At 35.7% G+C, this 15,627-nt stretch overlaps 2 protein-coding genes across 4 annotated transcripts; both read right to left on the bottom strand.

Moving 5' to 3' along the window:
• Positions 1-635: 635 nt before the first annotated feature.
• On the bottom strand, positions 636-4,369 carry LOC110867589 (ras-related protein RABC2a). Its single transcript, XM_022116567.2, has 7 exons — positions 4,239-4,369; positions 3,906-4,112; positions 3,458-3,526; positions 3,167-3,232; positions 2,377-2,498; positions 2,134-2,262; positions 636-894 (listed from the first exon to the last, which is right to left on the bottom strand). Exons 2-7 carry the CDS (start codon positions 4,033-4,035, stop codon positions 781-783), a joined length of 630 nt encoding a protein of 209 aa, XP_021972259.1. The 5' UTR covers positions 4,036-4,112; positions 4,239-4,369; the 3' UTR covers positions 636-780.
• A 2,505-nt stretch (positions 4,370-6,874) lies between these two features.
• On the bottom strand, positions 6,875-14,151 carry LOC110867590 (phosphatidylinositol 4-phosphate 5-kinase 9). Of its 3 annotated transcripts, XM_035984762.1 has the most exons (10): positions 14,044-14,099; positions 13,250-13,716; positions 11,536-12,884; positions 10,791-10,958; positions 10,528-10,693; positions 10,327-10,437; positions 10,046-10,233; positions 9,125-9,282; positions 8,878-9,037; positions 6,875-7,358 (listed from the first exon to the last, which is right to left on the bottom strand). In XM_035984762.1, exons 3-10 carry the CDS (start codon positions 12,792-12,794, stop codon positions 7,079-7,081), a joined length of 2,490 nt encoding a protein of 829 aa, XP_035840655.1. In that variant the 5' UTR covers positions 12,795-12,884; positions 13,250-13,716; positions 14,044-14,099; the 3' UTR covers positions 6,875-7,078. The 3 variants fall into 3 exon arrangements, with proteins under 3 accessions (XP_035840655.1, XP_021972260.1, XP_035840654.1); XM_022116568.2 differs by lacking the exon at positions 13,250-13,716 and having other exon boundaries at positions 14,044-14,151; XM_035984761.1 differs by lacking the exon at positions 14,044-14,099 and having other exon boundaries at positions 13,598-13,717.
• Positions 14,152-15,627: the final 1,476 nt, after the last annotated feature.

Genomic DNA, 15,627 nt, shown 5'->3' on the forward strand with positions numbered 1-15,627 from the left:
GGATGCTATGATTGCTGTGATGAATCAAGTAGGTGTGGTCTAGTAACGTCATTCAATAAATCTGAGTTGTCGGAACAGTCTATTTGTCTTTGAGAACAATATCGGTAATAATTGTTTTACTTTATATGTTGATGGTATGGGACGTTAACGATTAATATATTGTCATTAATAGTTGTTATGGATTCTCTCGAACAGTCTGTTTCGCTCAGTGTCACGCCCCGATGATTCTGCCATCAGTTGTGGTTTAGGTTTTTCATTTTTTGGTGGTGGTTGGTGTTTATTATTATTATTTTTTTGTAGTGGATTTTTTTAGTCATTTCTTACAATTAGGACACTTGTCACTCTATAAATCCTTCTTACACTTCTTACAAACAATTAAGAGTCTTTGTATTTGATCCTAATAAATATATGAAATTTGTTATTCTAATGCTTGGTAAATAATTCCTTCTAACAATCTATATATTATGGTGATTAACAATAAAAAAAATTTAATTCAAAAACACTTTTAAAGTTTTCAAAAAAATATTGAAATATTAGCAAATTTGATGTTGAAAAAGTAGCAAATTTGATGTGATTGATAAAGAAAGCAAAATCATATTTCAAAAATCAAACCAATTATTTATTGTTACTAGAAAAATTCACAACAAATCACCAATGAGTAACAGGTTATTTACAAAGACAACTTTACACGTACGAGGTAGTAGATGATCTTGCTGTTTTTGTTTTAAAAATATAAATCCACCCCACTTGAAGAATTTACTTACAAATTTACATGCACTTCTATGAGCAACATCCACCATTATTCATTGCAGCCTGGTGCTCTGGTTTCTGCTTCATTATGTTCCTCTTCATTACCGTAGACCCTTCTTCCAGAAGACTCGGAACCTCCATTATCTGCAATATCGTCAGGCATCGTTAATGTAGACCGGACGGGTCGGGTTGACCCGCAAATACATTTTCTTGTCCATTTTATGGATAGTTTATAAATAGGCAATGTGGGCTAGATGGTTAATGTTTTTATTTGACCTCTTTTAGATAGTAATAATAATAGTCAACCCAAACTGCTGTAAGTAGGCCTCGAATTGAACAAACACGAAACATATAATAATCGAACACTTTTTTTTGTTCATGTTCGTTCACTAAGAAAATGGACATGTTCATGTTCGTTTATATTTGTTTGTTTAAAGCTTAAACAAACAGTTCGCAAACGTAAATAAACATAAATAAACAAACTTAGACGGACATAATTTAGCAAACATAAAACAACACAAATGAAATAACTAAACAAACATAACAAACACAAATGAACATAAATAACTGAATATAAACGGGCATAAAGTAGTTTTTAATATAAAGTATTGATTAATTACGATTAGTTCAATTGGAAAGCCCAATTATCAATTAGTTATATTTATGTAACAAGTAAGAAAGCGTCTTTTAAGTTTACATTTATATAAATAGAAAAAGTATATCGTACAATATGCCTTAACGTACGCTGCGTACGTGATGGCAAAGTCGCACGTTATGTTACAAAATAATGAAAATCGCATGTACAAGATTTTGTTGAAATCGCATGTGATAAAGGAAAGTGGGAATTCGCATGTTCATAAATAACTCTAAAATCGCATGTACAAACAAATTTTGAAATCGCATGTGATAAAGGAAAAGGGAATTCGCATGTTATAAACCCAATTCGCATGTTGATAATGCATCGCGTACACAGCGTACGTTAAGACATTTTGTACATTAACCGGCCTCTATATAAATATAACTATGTATTTATTTAAATTTAAACGAATGTAAATAAGCGAACATAAATGAACGAACATGTGCGTTCATCTACGTTCGTTTAATCAAATGAACAAAATTTTTTGTTCATGTCCGTTAGTTTATTAAATAAACGAACTTTCTGCTAAACAAGTACACGAACAGTTCATGAACATTCGGTTCGTTTGCAAGCCTATTCATAAATAAGTATATTGAGTTGAAATCATCACATCAGGCAATCAAGAAATTAAAATATTGTTTTGTTCATGGAATTTACGTAGGTCTCGCCTTGTTTGTCAATCAAGAAAACTAATAGTGTTTAGACATGTGAAAAAACTGAAGGGATTAGGAGTGTACTAACTTTACCTTTAATGCAAGCTCTTCAAAACATTGGTGTACGTTTTCTTGAGTTCTAGCACTACATTCAAGAAAAATACAACCAAGCTCTTTTGCAAGAGCAGCACCTTCTTCCCTGCTCACAAATCTTTCTGAATCCTAAAAAGCAAAAACGACCGCGCGTACGTAAATACAAAACCAATCTTAAGCAGAGAATTGCAAGAACGCATAAGCACTTGTATGTAGTGCATTAAAAGAGAATACGGAGCTAACTTTGTCAACTTTATTTCCAACAAGCATCTTGATACAATCTTGATTAGTGGAATATAGATCCACTTCTTTAGCCCATATTTCAGACAAGTTTGTGAATGTTTCTCTCCTTGTAACATCATACACTGTAATACATAAAGTCTTTGGTTAATATATCACTAAATAAGCTTGGAAGAGCATGCAATCAAAGTATAAATAACACGAAATACACCACGTACATTATCAACATCCAAGCTATATATTTTTTTCCAAGTCACATGGCAGATATGTGGGCTAACAACCGTTACAAAGTTGCTACATGCGTCTGAAAATAGTAGGACTAGTATTTTTTTTCCACGTCACATGGCAGATATTAGTTATAGACTTGTAGTGACATAGTGAACAACGTCAAGGGCAGATCTACCCTTCAAGAAGGGGTAACCTTCGTTACCCCTTGACGCTCCGATGGTAGTGTAAATTTAGAGTAGATTTTGGAAAAAATTTAACGTTTTTTCGATTTCGTTTCCCCTTTTCTTTGAAACGTTACCTCTATAATAATTTTCTAGATCCGCCACTGAACAACGTGTAATTTCTTTTGACAACCGTGAGAAGTCGTCATAGACAACTCAGGGGACCGACCATACCAATACCCCACTGATCATAAATTAGACCAAGTAAAGCGCAGCTTGCTTTGAGCAAGTGATATCTATACATATGAATTAACTCTACTTAAGCTTCAAATATAATAATATTAGTGCAAAGAAATGTGTCGGCTTATTTTATAACTTGGGATATAAAATTAGTGATGATGTACCAAGAATAATCCCTTGGGCACCTCTGTAGTAAGAGCTTGTTAATGTCCTGAATCTCTCCTGACCAGCTGCAACAAACATCATCAGATCACAGATCAGAAACCCTTAATTGATGAAGATATTCACATCAAATTCTCTGTCTGTTGCTACAATTCTACTTAATCATTTAACTTGCATGCTTTGATTATTATTGTCTGGGGAGAAAAGATACAAATATCGACATTGCACACAAACATAAAGAAGTTACGAATATGTTGGGTTGGGGATTATGATCACTGCTAATGCATGCATACCTGTGTCCCAAATTGTAAGTTTTAATCTTTTCCCTGCAACAGTTAACTGTTTCATTTTGAAGTCAACACCTGTTCAACAAATGAAGTCAACTGCTTTAGCAAATGACAAACATTGCTTTAGCACAGAAGATAAACATTTGTCAGCCCCACAACTGAAGCCAAATGTACAAATGCTTATGCAATTCTCGCCTCGCAGTTCTAAGTAAAATGTACAAATGCTTATGCGATTCTCCTCGCAGTTCTAAGTAAATCACTTGTGCAGATTAACTGTGTATCTATCGACTATTAAGTTTCCGTCTATTGTGCAAATTACATATAAATTTTCATTTTCAAACGGTTTATGAAACTACATTTCTAATAAATACATAATAAATCATAACAAAATTAACAAAATCGAATTTCAAATATTCAATGAAGGAACAAAAAAAAAATCAGAAATCAAAATTACCGATAGTAGGAGCTAGATCGTCAACAGTATTCGAAATAAAACTGACGAGAAGACTACTTTTACCGACACCTGAATCTCCGATCAATAAGATCTTAAACGACAGAGCATACTGAGCAGAAGACGAACTCATATTTCTCAATTCAAAATTAGGTTTCTGTATCTATATATCTCGAACAAATCTCGCAACTGTGTGTGATCGATCAGTTTCTGCACAAAGTGTGATTGATTAGGGAACTGAATGTACACAAATTTGTGGATGAATGTAGAGATTGTGTGATTTGTTGAGAAGAGTGTTTGTGAGAGATGGATTCTAGAGAGAGAAAGCATGGATACCTGGTGGATGAGTTGTTTCTATCTGGAGAGTGAAAGTGGGATGCGAATCCGGTCATGAAACGGACGTTTCGGTTTTTGCCCGTTTTACTGATTATATTTGTTTTGGAATAAAAGATGACTAAAGTAGTAAAGTTTTGAAAAGAGATATTGGATTTAAATAACCCGATCTGTTATCAATTGGTCAATTGGTCGATAACACTTTTAACTTTAGACTTGTATTACATCACTCTCAACTTTCAAGTTACTTTCCTACTACAACACTCCCAAACTAACTCAACACTAACTCAGTTTGCTGACATCAGCTGCCACGTTACCAAGCCATGTCACATCAGCTGCTACATCATCAAAAAGCCACGTCAGATGTCACATCAGCTAACACGTCATTAAAACAGGCACCTCAAATGCTACGTCAGATGCCACACCACCACATAAGTGCCACATCAGTAAAAAACTAACTGAGTTAGTGTTCAGTTAGTTTGGGAGTGACAGAGGAAAATAAGTTGGAAGTTGGGAGTAGTGTGGTATAAATCGAAAGTTGGGAGTGTTATTGACCAATTGATGAAAGTTGAGATTATTTAAATCCAATATTTTTTTAAATGTTGAATGTAAGGGATTTGAATGGAAGAGTTATTCAAGTTAGGTAATGTTTAGAACTTTAGTGGTTAATTTTTTTTAATTAGATTTAGTGTTGTGTATTAGGTAAACATGGAAAGATTAAGTCGCTACATAGTGACGAAAGGGCACGGAACTTGACCTGGCAAAAAACTAGAAACAAATAAGAAAATAACGGCTTTTGTTCGTAAAATTTGTGAAAAATGTCGATTAAGCTGTCGTTGGGGACAAATTATAGTAATTTGTTCCAATTCAAGACATAAACAAGGACAATGATAACAAGACTCGTTAAAGACCCTATATACAAATATGAAGGCGGATCTTTTTTTTACATGAAAATTTCACTCGAATTTATGAGATGATAAATATGGCAAAAGCTATACCGAAAAAGGGTTCACGTGGACGTATTAGTTCGCGTAAGAGTATACGTAAAATACCATAGGGGGTTATTAACATTCAAGCAAGTTTCAATAATATCATTGTGATTGTTACAGATATACAAATGGTGTACCCGGTTCCATACCTGACACTACCCGCCAAGAGTATATTGATTTATACCCTATGATTTGAAACTGATTATGACTGACTCGAACCAGTCAAGACACAAAACTAGAACTGGAAAAAACCAATCACTTCCTTTCAAAAATCCGGTTCCATACTCGACCCAGGTATTGCTCTGCCCGGTTTTGACCTATTTATTATCGTGATACCGGTAAGATTACCTCCTCCCTTTGTTGTCGACCAATATTAAACTAGTAAACCAGAGGATTTATCGTACCGCTACCAGTCCGGTCTTCAAACAATTAAATGTACCTTTACACGCAATGTGTCGTGCAATGGTGACCTTACAAGCTATCCGTCGTTACGTTATGTCCTTTGGTCAAAAGAATGCCATTCTATCTAGTACAAACAAAAAAATGTACTTTTCTCCCTATAACTAAAAATCAAAGATATTGAAATGTCCAAAAAAAAAAACAAAGGGCAAACCCCACACGTTCAGAGGGAAAGGAGAGTTATGATGTTACTATAAACTGCCATGTAGGGCTTACAAAATTAATTGCCATTGACTGAAATGGGGCTCCATTCTGAACCTTATATCCAGGTGGGTCACCCTGTATTCTAGTTGTATATACATTTGTTTTTATTTGGGTTTACATTTTACAATATCGGGTTGGCAACTTAACGGGTTTTAGTTTGAGTTTGACTAGTTGAAACAAACATAACTCATATATTTATTCGTGTAAAAAACATCAATCATTACAATGACACACATAAAATCGCGTACTCTGAACATGAGTTGTTTAACTTTTAATCTAAGCGTGTTGATGGGTAATAAATGGATTGTACACGAGTTAAAGGGTCATAAATTTATTCGTGTCAAAAAAGATCGGTCCTACTTAAAATCGTGTAATCTTAACATGAGTTGTGTAACTTATTTATCTAAGCAAGTTGATGGGTAATAAATGGATTGTACACTTTTAAAGGGTCATAAATTTATTTGTGTAAAAAAGATCAGTCCTAACACGGACATACTTAAAATCGTCTAATTTTAACATGATATGTTTAACTTATTTATCTAAGCAGGTTGATGGGTAATAATGGATTGTACGCGTGTTAATTTGTCAAAAAGATCAGTGTTAACACGGACATACTTAAAATCGTGTAATCTTAACATGACCTGTTTAACTTATTTATCTAAGCATGTTGATGGGTAATAAATGGATTGTATACGTGTTAAAGGGTCATAAACGGGTCGGTGGGTTGTAATAAACGGGTTGTAAATGGGTTGCCGGGTTCAACATGTTAAGCAGGTTGACAGGTCAACATGTTTAATCAAACATGTTAACCATGTCAACCCAACCAGTCTAATTAAATGGGTTAAACATATAAACCCAAACATTACTTGTATATTCAACGGGTTGGAAATGACAACCCAAAACCATATTATTTTCATGTCGTCTTTCGTGTAGCGTTAGGAATTTACACCCCTGATTTTTGTATTGCAAGGATATTAACACACAACAAAATAAATAAAAGCAGCATGAAAGAAGAAATAACAATCTGTATGTAATAAAAAAGTTTAAGAACTGAATGTCAGATACAACATGTTACAAAATTCAGAGTATTCATTTTCTGTACCTTGCAATGCATTTAATTCCCTAGTTATACTTTCATCCCTCCGGTCTTTGACATTGCGATCGTGTTGTTGAACATCGAGTAGATCGGTTTTAGTTTGTTGCTGCACCGTTTTGAGGGAATACTTTCTGAATAAACTGGAGAAAGCGTTGCGAGTAAAATGTGGGGTCCACGGCCGAAATGGAAAGCGAATCGAATTGAAATGATTTATATTTGTGTTCAATCCTCTTTGTTATATTGTACTCTTGTAATATGTCGATGATACCGAGGTATAACACGACATCATATACCTCGTGAAACATTTGTTTTTCTTCTTCACCTGGAAGAAGCTCTGCTCTTGCTGGCATGTTCACTCCTAGCTGTATTTGTAACCTGCCAATTTTTTTTTAAAAAAAATTAGTAATTATTATTACTTACCAAAAAAACGATTAAAAAATAGTTATGACCATCTAGGACGGCACTACCATATCCATCACAATTGTCGCCGCTGTTAGGATCAAACGAGTAACACACAAACACAAATAAACATAAAATCAAGAAATCTGACACGAGAGATTTATTACGTTGTTCAGTCACGGTGTGCAACCTAAGTCCACAGGGACAACTAGGGTTTTCGGTTTTCGTATTATTGAGTGATAATGAGTTACAAGTACAAGAGATATATTTATACGCTAGAATTAGGGTTAATCCTTTTGCTAATCTTGCTAAACAAGAAACTAACAAACTAGGCCCATCAGGGTTAGGGCCGGCCGAACCCTTTCCCTTCTTTCTCTCTAATTCTCGGTTGGGCCACTTGGGCCGAAGGCTACATATCGCAACAGCCACCACCATCACTGTCTAAAAGCAAATATAGCATGTGAACCTATTTTGATACTTTTTGTTATCTAAAATGACCCACTTCAGGGCGACCCATTTTGTCAAAACTTGTTATGACCCAAATTAGATATATACTTTTCTTTTATATATTCCGGCTTGTTTTGATCTAAACCCAACTTGGTCGGAACCTGTTTCGACCCCCACTCGACCATTTTGTTAGGCTTGGTAATAACCAAGTGAGTTTTCAAGAAATTTTCCAAGATTAAGTCCGATACATGCACAAATATTTATAACGCAAGATGGCGTCACATGTGCTAGGCTAGGCCGTCATGTAACTCGACAAATTATAGCTGAGCTTGAGCTTGAAAAACGTATATGAACAAGCAAAGCCCTAGCTGAGCTCGAGCTAGAAAAACTACTCACGAGCCTAGCTCAAGCTCGAGCTCTATTAAGTTAAACAAGCTAACCGTAGCTCGGCTGGTTTACATCCTGATTTACTTGTGACATGTTTTTGTATGCTAGGCTTCTTGTGTCTAATTTCGTATAGTAATCCAATATGTGATGATGTTTTGTTAAGAGGTTTTTTTTTTTTTTTTTTTTTTTTTTTTTTTTTTTTTTTTTATGTTCAAACCTTGATCTCGCCAACATTAACCGATCCTTTGCCATGTATTCCACCTAAAGCTCTAAAGGAAAAGGGTAAAATCGGAAGTATAGAAGTCAAGGCAGCATAATGTCATACCACTTAATAAAGCAGGTCATCCGATCGAACAAAACGTCTATTTGGAGAATCAAACCAACATTGTTTGTCAACAGTCTAAAGATAACATACGGCGGATTGGATAAAGGGTCAAAATGAGTTTGGGTAAAATCTTTTTTTTCTAGGCAAAGTCGAAACGGGTCGGATTGGGTTGGACTAGCCAGCAAACGGGTCAGAGACCAACCCATTTGACCCGTTATCTTTTTAGTTAAATCGTTTAGCTTAACCCATTTTACCTGCTAGAGATAAAACATAATCCAAATTTACTAATTAATACGTAAAACCGTTCAAATTGCCAATTCTACTAATCTATAATACCTTGCTGTGCCAGGGAGAAGGAGATCAACTTCCACATCACCAGTAGCTGATGACCGTAAACGGCTTCCTCGTATGTGCGAGCCCACAACAACGCTACCATCTTCAGATCCACGTGGCACCAAAACAAGACCTTGGGGTGATATCTCATCCGCCATAGATTCTGCAATCGAGCCACCAAAACATATTTAGCATTATTTTTATGTTTAAAATGCCGAAATCTGGTATGTCAAACCGAAAGATGCAACACCTTCTTCGGCAACTATTCCCAGCCCATCTGCTGTTCCACTTTGATTGTAAGACATCAACGATTTTAGGTGCTGCGGGGCTCGATAGTGTACACCGAGCAAAAGACTGTAATCCATAATGTTCTGAGCTTCTAAAAAGTTACTGTCAATTTCAATCTGACTGCATATATAAAAACAAATATGGTCATGTCATTTTACGTTGAAACCGTGGTATATAATATTAATAAATATGAATCATTGATATTTAAGGAATCAGTTGTGGCTGATAGAAATATAAAGTTAGTTCTAGGGCTGTAAACTAACCAAACGTTCAGCGAACAGTTTGTGAACCGTTCGGCGGGAAGTTCGTTTATGTCCGTTCGTTTAATAAATGAACAAACACGAACAAGAAATTCCGTTCGATAAGTTAAATAAACGAACATGAACAGAGGTTGCGTTCGTTCGTTTATGTTCGTGAACGTTCAGTAATGTGTTCATTTATGTGCGCTCATTTAAATGTTTTTGTATATTAAATTTTTATTTTATTGGCTTCAGTTTTTAAAATTTGAAACCATAGTTACTATATGCCTCCGCCAACATCCCTCATTTGATCATTTCAATTTTAGTAACAGAAGCTTGAAAAACTTCTTAATTTTTGTATTAATTATTTTAAGTATTTATTTTATTTTTGGTGGATTCTTCATAATATTTCTAACGAAAAATGTAGATTGTATTTTTAAATGAATATATATAGCGTTCGTTTGTGTTCATGAACATCTGTTTGTGTTCGTTTGTGTTCATGTTCTTTTCTTTAATGAACGAACACCTACAAGGCCTTGTTCATGTTCTTTCGGTTCTTTACAGCCACTTACATGAAAATGCAAAAAACAGGAATGCCTTGAACAATATCTACAAATTGGTTGTAGAAAAGTTGACATACTTACTTTAACAGAGCACCGCGCCAAGAAGGTTCTAGATAAAAACAGTAGTTTAGATCAAGATCTTTGAGTATCGTGTTTTCGTCGATTTCAACCTTGTCAGCAGACCGCCCAAGAGAGGAGCCTTTTAAATCAAATCGTCTATGAATCCTTACTTCTGTGCAGAACATATTTCCCATTACTACAAACCGAAACTGAAATAATCATATAAACTATATTAGGTATGCCAGGACAAAATATTTAGTACAAAAAAGTTGCTTATTGATGATACTAAAACTGTATGTTACCTTTTGACCACTTGATGGTTTTATCCTGTGGAGACCAAAAAATTTAGTAATCAGTGTGTTTTCGTATGTCCGCACATGTCGGTGATAGTCCGGAAGCATCCGCAGAAGCACCTAAAAAGTTTTGTTTTTTTGTTTTACCCATTTGACCCGATAAGAGATCAATCGTAAACCTGAATCAAATAGTTCATATAATTTGGATACCTGTACTTCAGATTTCCGCAACGTCTTGATCATGAACCGATCATCTTGCGACAGGAAAAAAACGCTGCCACTTTTCCCGGGAGACGAAAGTTCTCTAAGAGCATCATTGCCACAAATCGACATCATGTAGTCAGCAGCATCAATCTTAAACATCTCTCTCAAGTTCCTTGTGTAATTACAAAAGCAAGTCATTTCGGAACCGCGAAAATAATATATGTGTTTACGAACCTTATGTTGTTATATGACAATACCGAATAACCAACCTGAAAACCATTGGACAGTAATCTTTCCACTTAAAATCTTCAGACTGATGAGTAGGCGTTAGTTGAGATCCTTCTTTAGGAAATTGCATCCAGAAGCTAGCTCTCGGGCCGAAATCCGATGTCCGTACTTCTCGCTTTTGAACCGGTGTTATTTTCCCGACAGTGTACCTAATCACATTTTTAAAATTTCAGTGTTCATCGGTTCAATATACAACAACACATAACAACCGTACCCAGTACATCCCACCTACGTTTAGTGAACAGTTCGTAAACCGTTCGGCGGGAAGTTTGTTTGTTTAATAAATGAACGAACACAAACAAGAAATTTTGTTCGTTTAGTTAAATGAACGAGCATGAATAGAGGTCGCGTTCGTTCATTTATGTTCATGAATGTTCGGTAACGTGTTTGTTTGTGTTCCATAGTTCATTAGTGTTTTTAATTATGTATTTTATTTAAACACTTCAAATTCCGACAAATAAATTGTTTAGAAAGTGTCAGTGTTTATATATTCTGTTCATGAACGCTTGTTTGTGTTCGTTTGTTTTCATTTGTGTTCATGAACATTAGTTTGTGTTCATAAACATCCCGTTACCTAAAATTAACAAACGAACATGCACACGTTTATTTCCTTAACGAACGACGTTCGGTTCGTTTGCAGCCCTAATCCCACCCATAGCAAAGCTATTGGTCATCGGTTTAATATGATAAACGTAAAATACCACAAATTTCTAAGCAAATATGTACCTGATCCCAAGTTGTAAACTGAGCATTAAATCGTAACTCCTATGACCCTTAATAATTGCTTCCCCGGGCCTCTTAACCTCTTTCACCAACTTCCTCTGTCTTCTCATTTCTCGTTTAGAACCCGCCGAAAAACTACTGTCAACGACAAGCTCGCTGATTAAAATCCCTTGCATATATTCTCGTTCGAGAATCGGAGTCTTGGTATCATCCTCCCCGCCAGAATCCGACATTATAGACGCCAAATCATTTCCCATAACTTTTTCGATAGCAACCTCTAGACTCCACCGTCTTTCTAACGAAACATTTTTGTTACGAGACTCATCCAAATTCAAAAGGTTGTCTTTCGAAAACTTTTCGGATGAATTACTGTGAGACGATCGACCACCACCAATCTTTAAGAGCCCCATATCGATGGAAGACGCATGCTGAATACGTGACACTTGTTTGAACTTTTGTAAGTCGGATAACAAACCTCGTTTTCTTAACGCTTGAAGGTATAGTTCTTGTCTAGCTGGAAGTTTGCACCCGTTCGGATAAAACGCTCCTTTTCCGTCTTTTACCCCGAACGTCCACGTGCCAACGTAACGACCACCGTCACTCCACGTATAAGCTCCAAAACCGTGCATAACTCCATTCGACCAACTACCTTCATACGAATCGCCATTCGTCCACGTAAACGTACCTTTACCCGACATCTTTCCCGCTTTCATGTTACCCGAATACTCATTTCCGTTAGCCCACGAATACTTACCCGGTCCATCCGGTGAACCCTGAATCCACGACCCTTCAAACACGTCTCCATTAGGAAAAGTTTGATAACCCAACCCATGTTTGCGGTTCAACCGCCAACGACCTTTATAAACTAGTTTATCCGCGCGAATGTACGTTCCCGTTCCCTGCATATACCCACCCGAAAAATCTCCCTCGTAAAACGCCCCTGACGGCCAATGAAGCTTTCCATAACCGTGCCAGATTCCACGTCGCCATTCGCCTTCATACTTGCAGCCGTTTGACCAAACGTACATTCCTGAACCCTCGGGTACATTTCCATGAAGAAAACCGGAGTAAAACTCTCCGTTTTGGAGTTTGAGTTCTCCAAATGTGGTGACGGTTTCAACTGAAGGACGAGATGATTCGCCATTTGTTATAGCAGCATTGTTGTCATGGCCGTAAAGTGATGCTATATCGAGAGATCTTGTTCTGTTCGAAAAGGAAAGCGTTGGCTCGAAGTTGTCCGCTATGGCCACAGGGCCAGTCATGCATAACAAGGATTATTCAGTACCTTCTATATTTGGTGTCTACTCTATGACCTTTTCAAGCAAGGGTCACAAAACACCAGAAGGTAACTCCTGTGACACAAAACAGCAATTAAAAACTTAATATATATGGTAAAAAAAATCAATTAAATGATGGCAATGATGTTAAAAAACATATATACACATAAGAATTGTAAAATCTATAAAGCCAAAGAGGGCTGCAAATCCATGAAGCAACATTCAAATTGACCATTTCTCTAACCACTGAAAATTGTTTAAAAAATTGAATACTGATAACAGAGTTATCTCAATTAGCCGACCGGTGGTGTACAACTTTTAAAGCATACAGTACAACTACAACAGCCGAAGTAAACCGTGCCAGAATATTGTCCACTTTAACTCGATGGGTTACCCATCCAGAAACTCACGGTTTTGTTTTCACCCAACAAATTGCTCACCTAGGAGACCGGTGGAGTACAACTTTAAAAGCATACAGTACAACTCTAACAGCCCAAGTAAACCGTGTCACGATATTTTCCGTTTTGCCCCCTGCTCATACAGGAACTCAAAGTTTTGTTTTCACCCGACAAAGTGCTCACCCAGGAGACCGGTGAGTACAACTTTAATAGCATACAGTACAACTGTAACAGCCCAAGTAAACCGTGCCAGGATATTGCCCGTTTTGCTCCTAAAGGTCCCATCAAGGAACTCACGGTTTTATTTCACCTGACCAATTGCCCGCCTGGCTGGTGGATAACAACTTTAAAAGCATACAGTACAACTGTAACAACCTAAGTATGCAGTACCAAGATATTGTCCGCTTTGTCCCTGATGGGTTGCGCGGCCAAGCAAAACACAAAACATGTCTTGTAAGAAAAGCTTCGTTTTCCACCTCAACCGCTGTCAGACTTACAACAACAACAACCTACATATAAAATTACTGTTCACCATGAAGCAAATTCAACTTCATAATCAAATTCATCTTCAAACAAAACAAGCTCCAATTTAAATTATTTATTTATGAGTTCATAAAAAGTCAACTAATCAACAACAACATATTGTTAACCACAGCTCCATTCAAACCACATACAAAATAAATATCTACATAGATTAACCTCCAGATTTATGAACAGCATTACAGGAGTTATCATCAGACCAAGAACATCAAAGATAAAATCAATGATAAACAAACAAAAAAAATCATAAAAGTAGAGACGGTATATACGTATAGTTGTAGAGAGAGAAAGTTTACCAGAAAAAATGGTAGAGCGAGAGAGAAAGAGAGAGAGGAGGCTTTGATAGATTCTTTACTCGTGGTTGACTTATATATGGAGTAGATTTAAAGCACTTGCCCGGAAGTATACTTTCAAATGTTAGTTAGTATTACCTTTTTAAGGATTACACTGCAAAAGCAAAAGGTTCGGTGACTTTTGCCACTTTAGTCTAAAATTCAAACCTTTTACCTTTTGAATCTGGTCATGTGGTTTCAGTTTTGTTATCATTTTCATCCAAAAGCAAAATCTGATTAGATTTTCAGTTAACATTCAGTTTTTTTTGTCTTTTTTGTCAGAACAAACTGAATGTTAACTGAAAAATTTGACCAGATTTTGCTTTTAGATGAAAATGACAACAAAATTAAAATCACAAGAACCCAGATTCAAAAGATTTGAGTTTTAGACTAAAGTGACCAAGCCTCAGAGACCATTTTGACAACTTACTCTCTTTTTAAGCTATTTTTTTTTTCTTTCTAGTTATTATTATTTGCTTTGGATTAATTAAAATAATATAACCTAAATTTCTTTGAAATATATGATAATACCTAGGAACAGAAAGAAACAAACACATACATAATAGCAAAAAATAAAGAATGAGAATATAATGTGATTCGGTTAAGTTGATATTAGGGTCGTTTCAACCTTTTTAGAGGTCGAAGAAGAAATGAAATTTTGGGCCCTTTTTTCCTCCTTGATTGTTATAAACGATACTCTTTTATCCGTGCTTAGAACAAAGAAAAAGTTTAACACAATTATAACAGAGAGAGACTAGTTTGCTTGTATAAGGAATCAAAGAAATTTAAAACAATAAGTTTGTACTAATATTAATAATTCACATATTAATTTTCTTTTAAGTAGGGTCACTATTTTTTTGGAAGCCCTACTTGTACTATAGGTCTGACCTGCGTCTACAAATTGTAACAAAGGCTTATTTTTTATTAGATGCTAAAAGAATACAATTACATCATGGGTATATATAAGACTAGAACAATTAAAGACAGTAGTGGCCCTACTTAATAATTAGAACGAGGCCCGATTGATCCGTTGAATCCAAAAGCGCAAAGCTTTCACATATTAAACCCAACAATAAATACTACTAATGTGTTTAAAGTATTGTTTTTCGTCTAATTTAAACATTTATATGAACGCTTAGGTTTTTTAAACTTACGTTGTTGAATGATTTGATTGTCGAGTGGAGCAGGAGTCCAATGGCGTCCAAGCGTCTTGACAGGATGAGGCGACGGCAATGGGGCGGGTTTGCATTTAGCCTTAAAATATATATATATTTTATCTCTGGATATTAGAGAAAGGCAAACAAAATTAGGAGTCGTAATCAAAATGCTGTCACTCCTTTTGATTTCCCCCTAAACAGACAGTTTGAATTAATATAATAAATGTCGGTTTGCATTTAGCCTTAAAATAATTCCTGAAAGCAATATAATATTCAATAGTTAACAAAATATCTATTATTTCAAACTCTTGTACTATTGTCTAATGAATGGATTGTTTTGTCGGGGTACGTCGTGTTTTTATTATATTTTAACTAATGTTCTTATTTCATA

Source organism: Helianthus annuus, chromosome 2 (assembly GCF_002127325.2).
Source record: "Helianthus annuus cultivar XRQ/B chromosome 2, HanXRQr2.0-SUNRISE, whole genome shotgun sequence".
In the NCBI taxonomy this organism is placed as follows: Eukaryota; Viridiplantae; Streptophyta; class Magnoliopsida; order Asterales; family Asteraceae; genus Helianthus; species Helianthus annuus.

Coding starts and splice junctions, on each gene's coding strand:
- LOC110867590 (XM_022116568.2), bottom strand. CDS start 12,794: ATGACTGGCCCTGTGGCCATAGCGGACAACTTCGAGCCAACGCTTTCC. Junction 10,959..11,535: donor AGTTTACAACTTGGGATCAG/GTACATATTTGC, acceptor AAATGTGATTAG/GTACACTGTCGGGAAAATAA. Junction 9,283..10,045: donor TGGCGCGGTGCTCTGTTAAA/GTAAGTATGTCA, acceptor TTATATATGCAG/TCAGATTGAAATTGACAGTA.
- LOC110867589 (XM_022116567.2), bottom strand. CDS start 4,035: ATGAGTTCGTCTTCTGCTCAGTATGCTCTGTCGTTTAAGATCTTATTG. Junction 2,499..3,166: donor TGCCCAAGGGATTATTCTTG/GTACATCATCAC, acceptor TATGTATTACAG/TGTATGATGTTACAAGGAGA. Junction 2,263..2,376: donor TTGGAAATAAAGTTGACAAA/GTTAGCTCCGTA, acceptor TTTGCTTTTTAG/GATTCAGAAAGATTTGTGAG.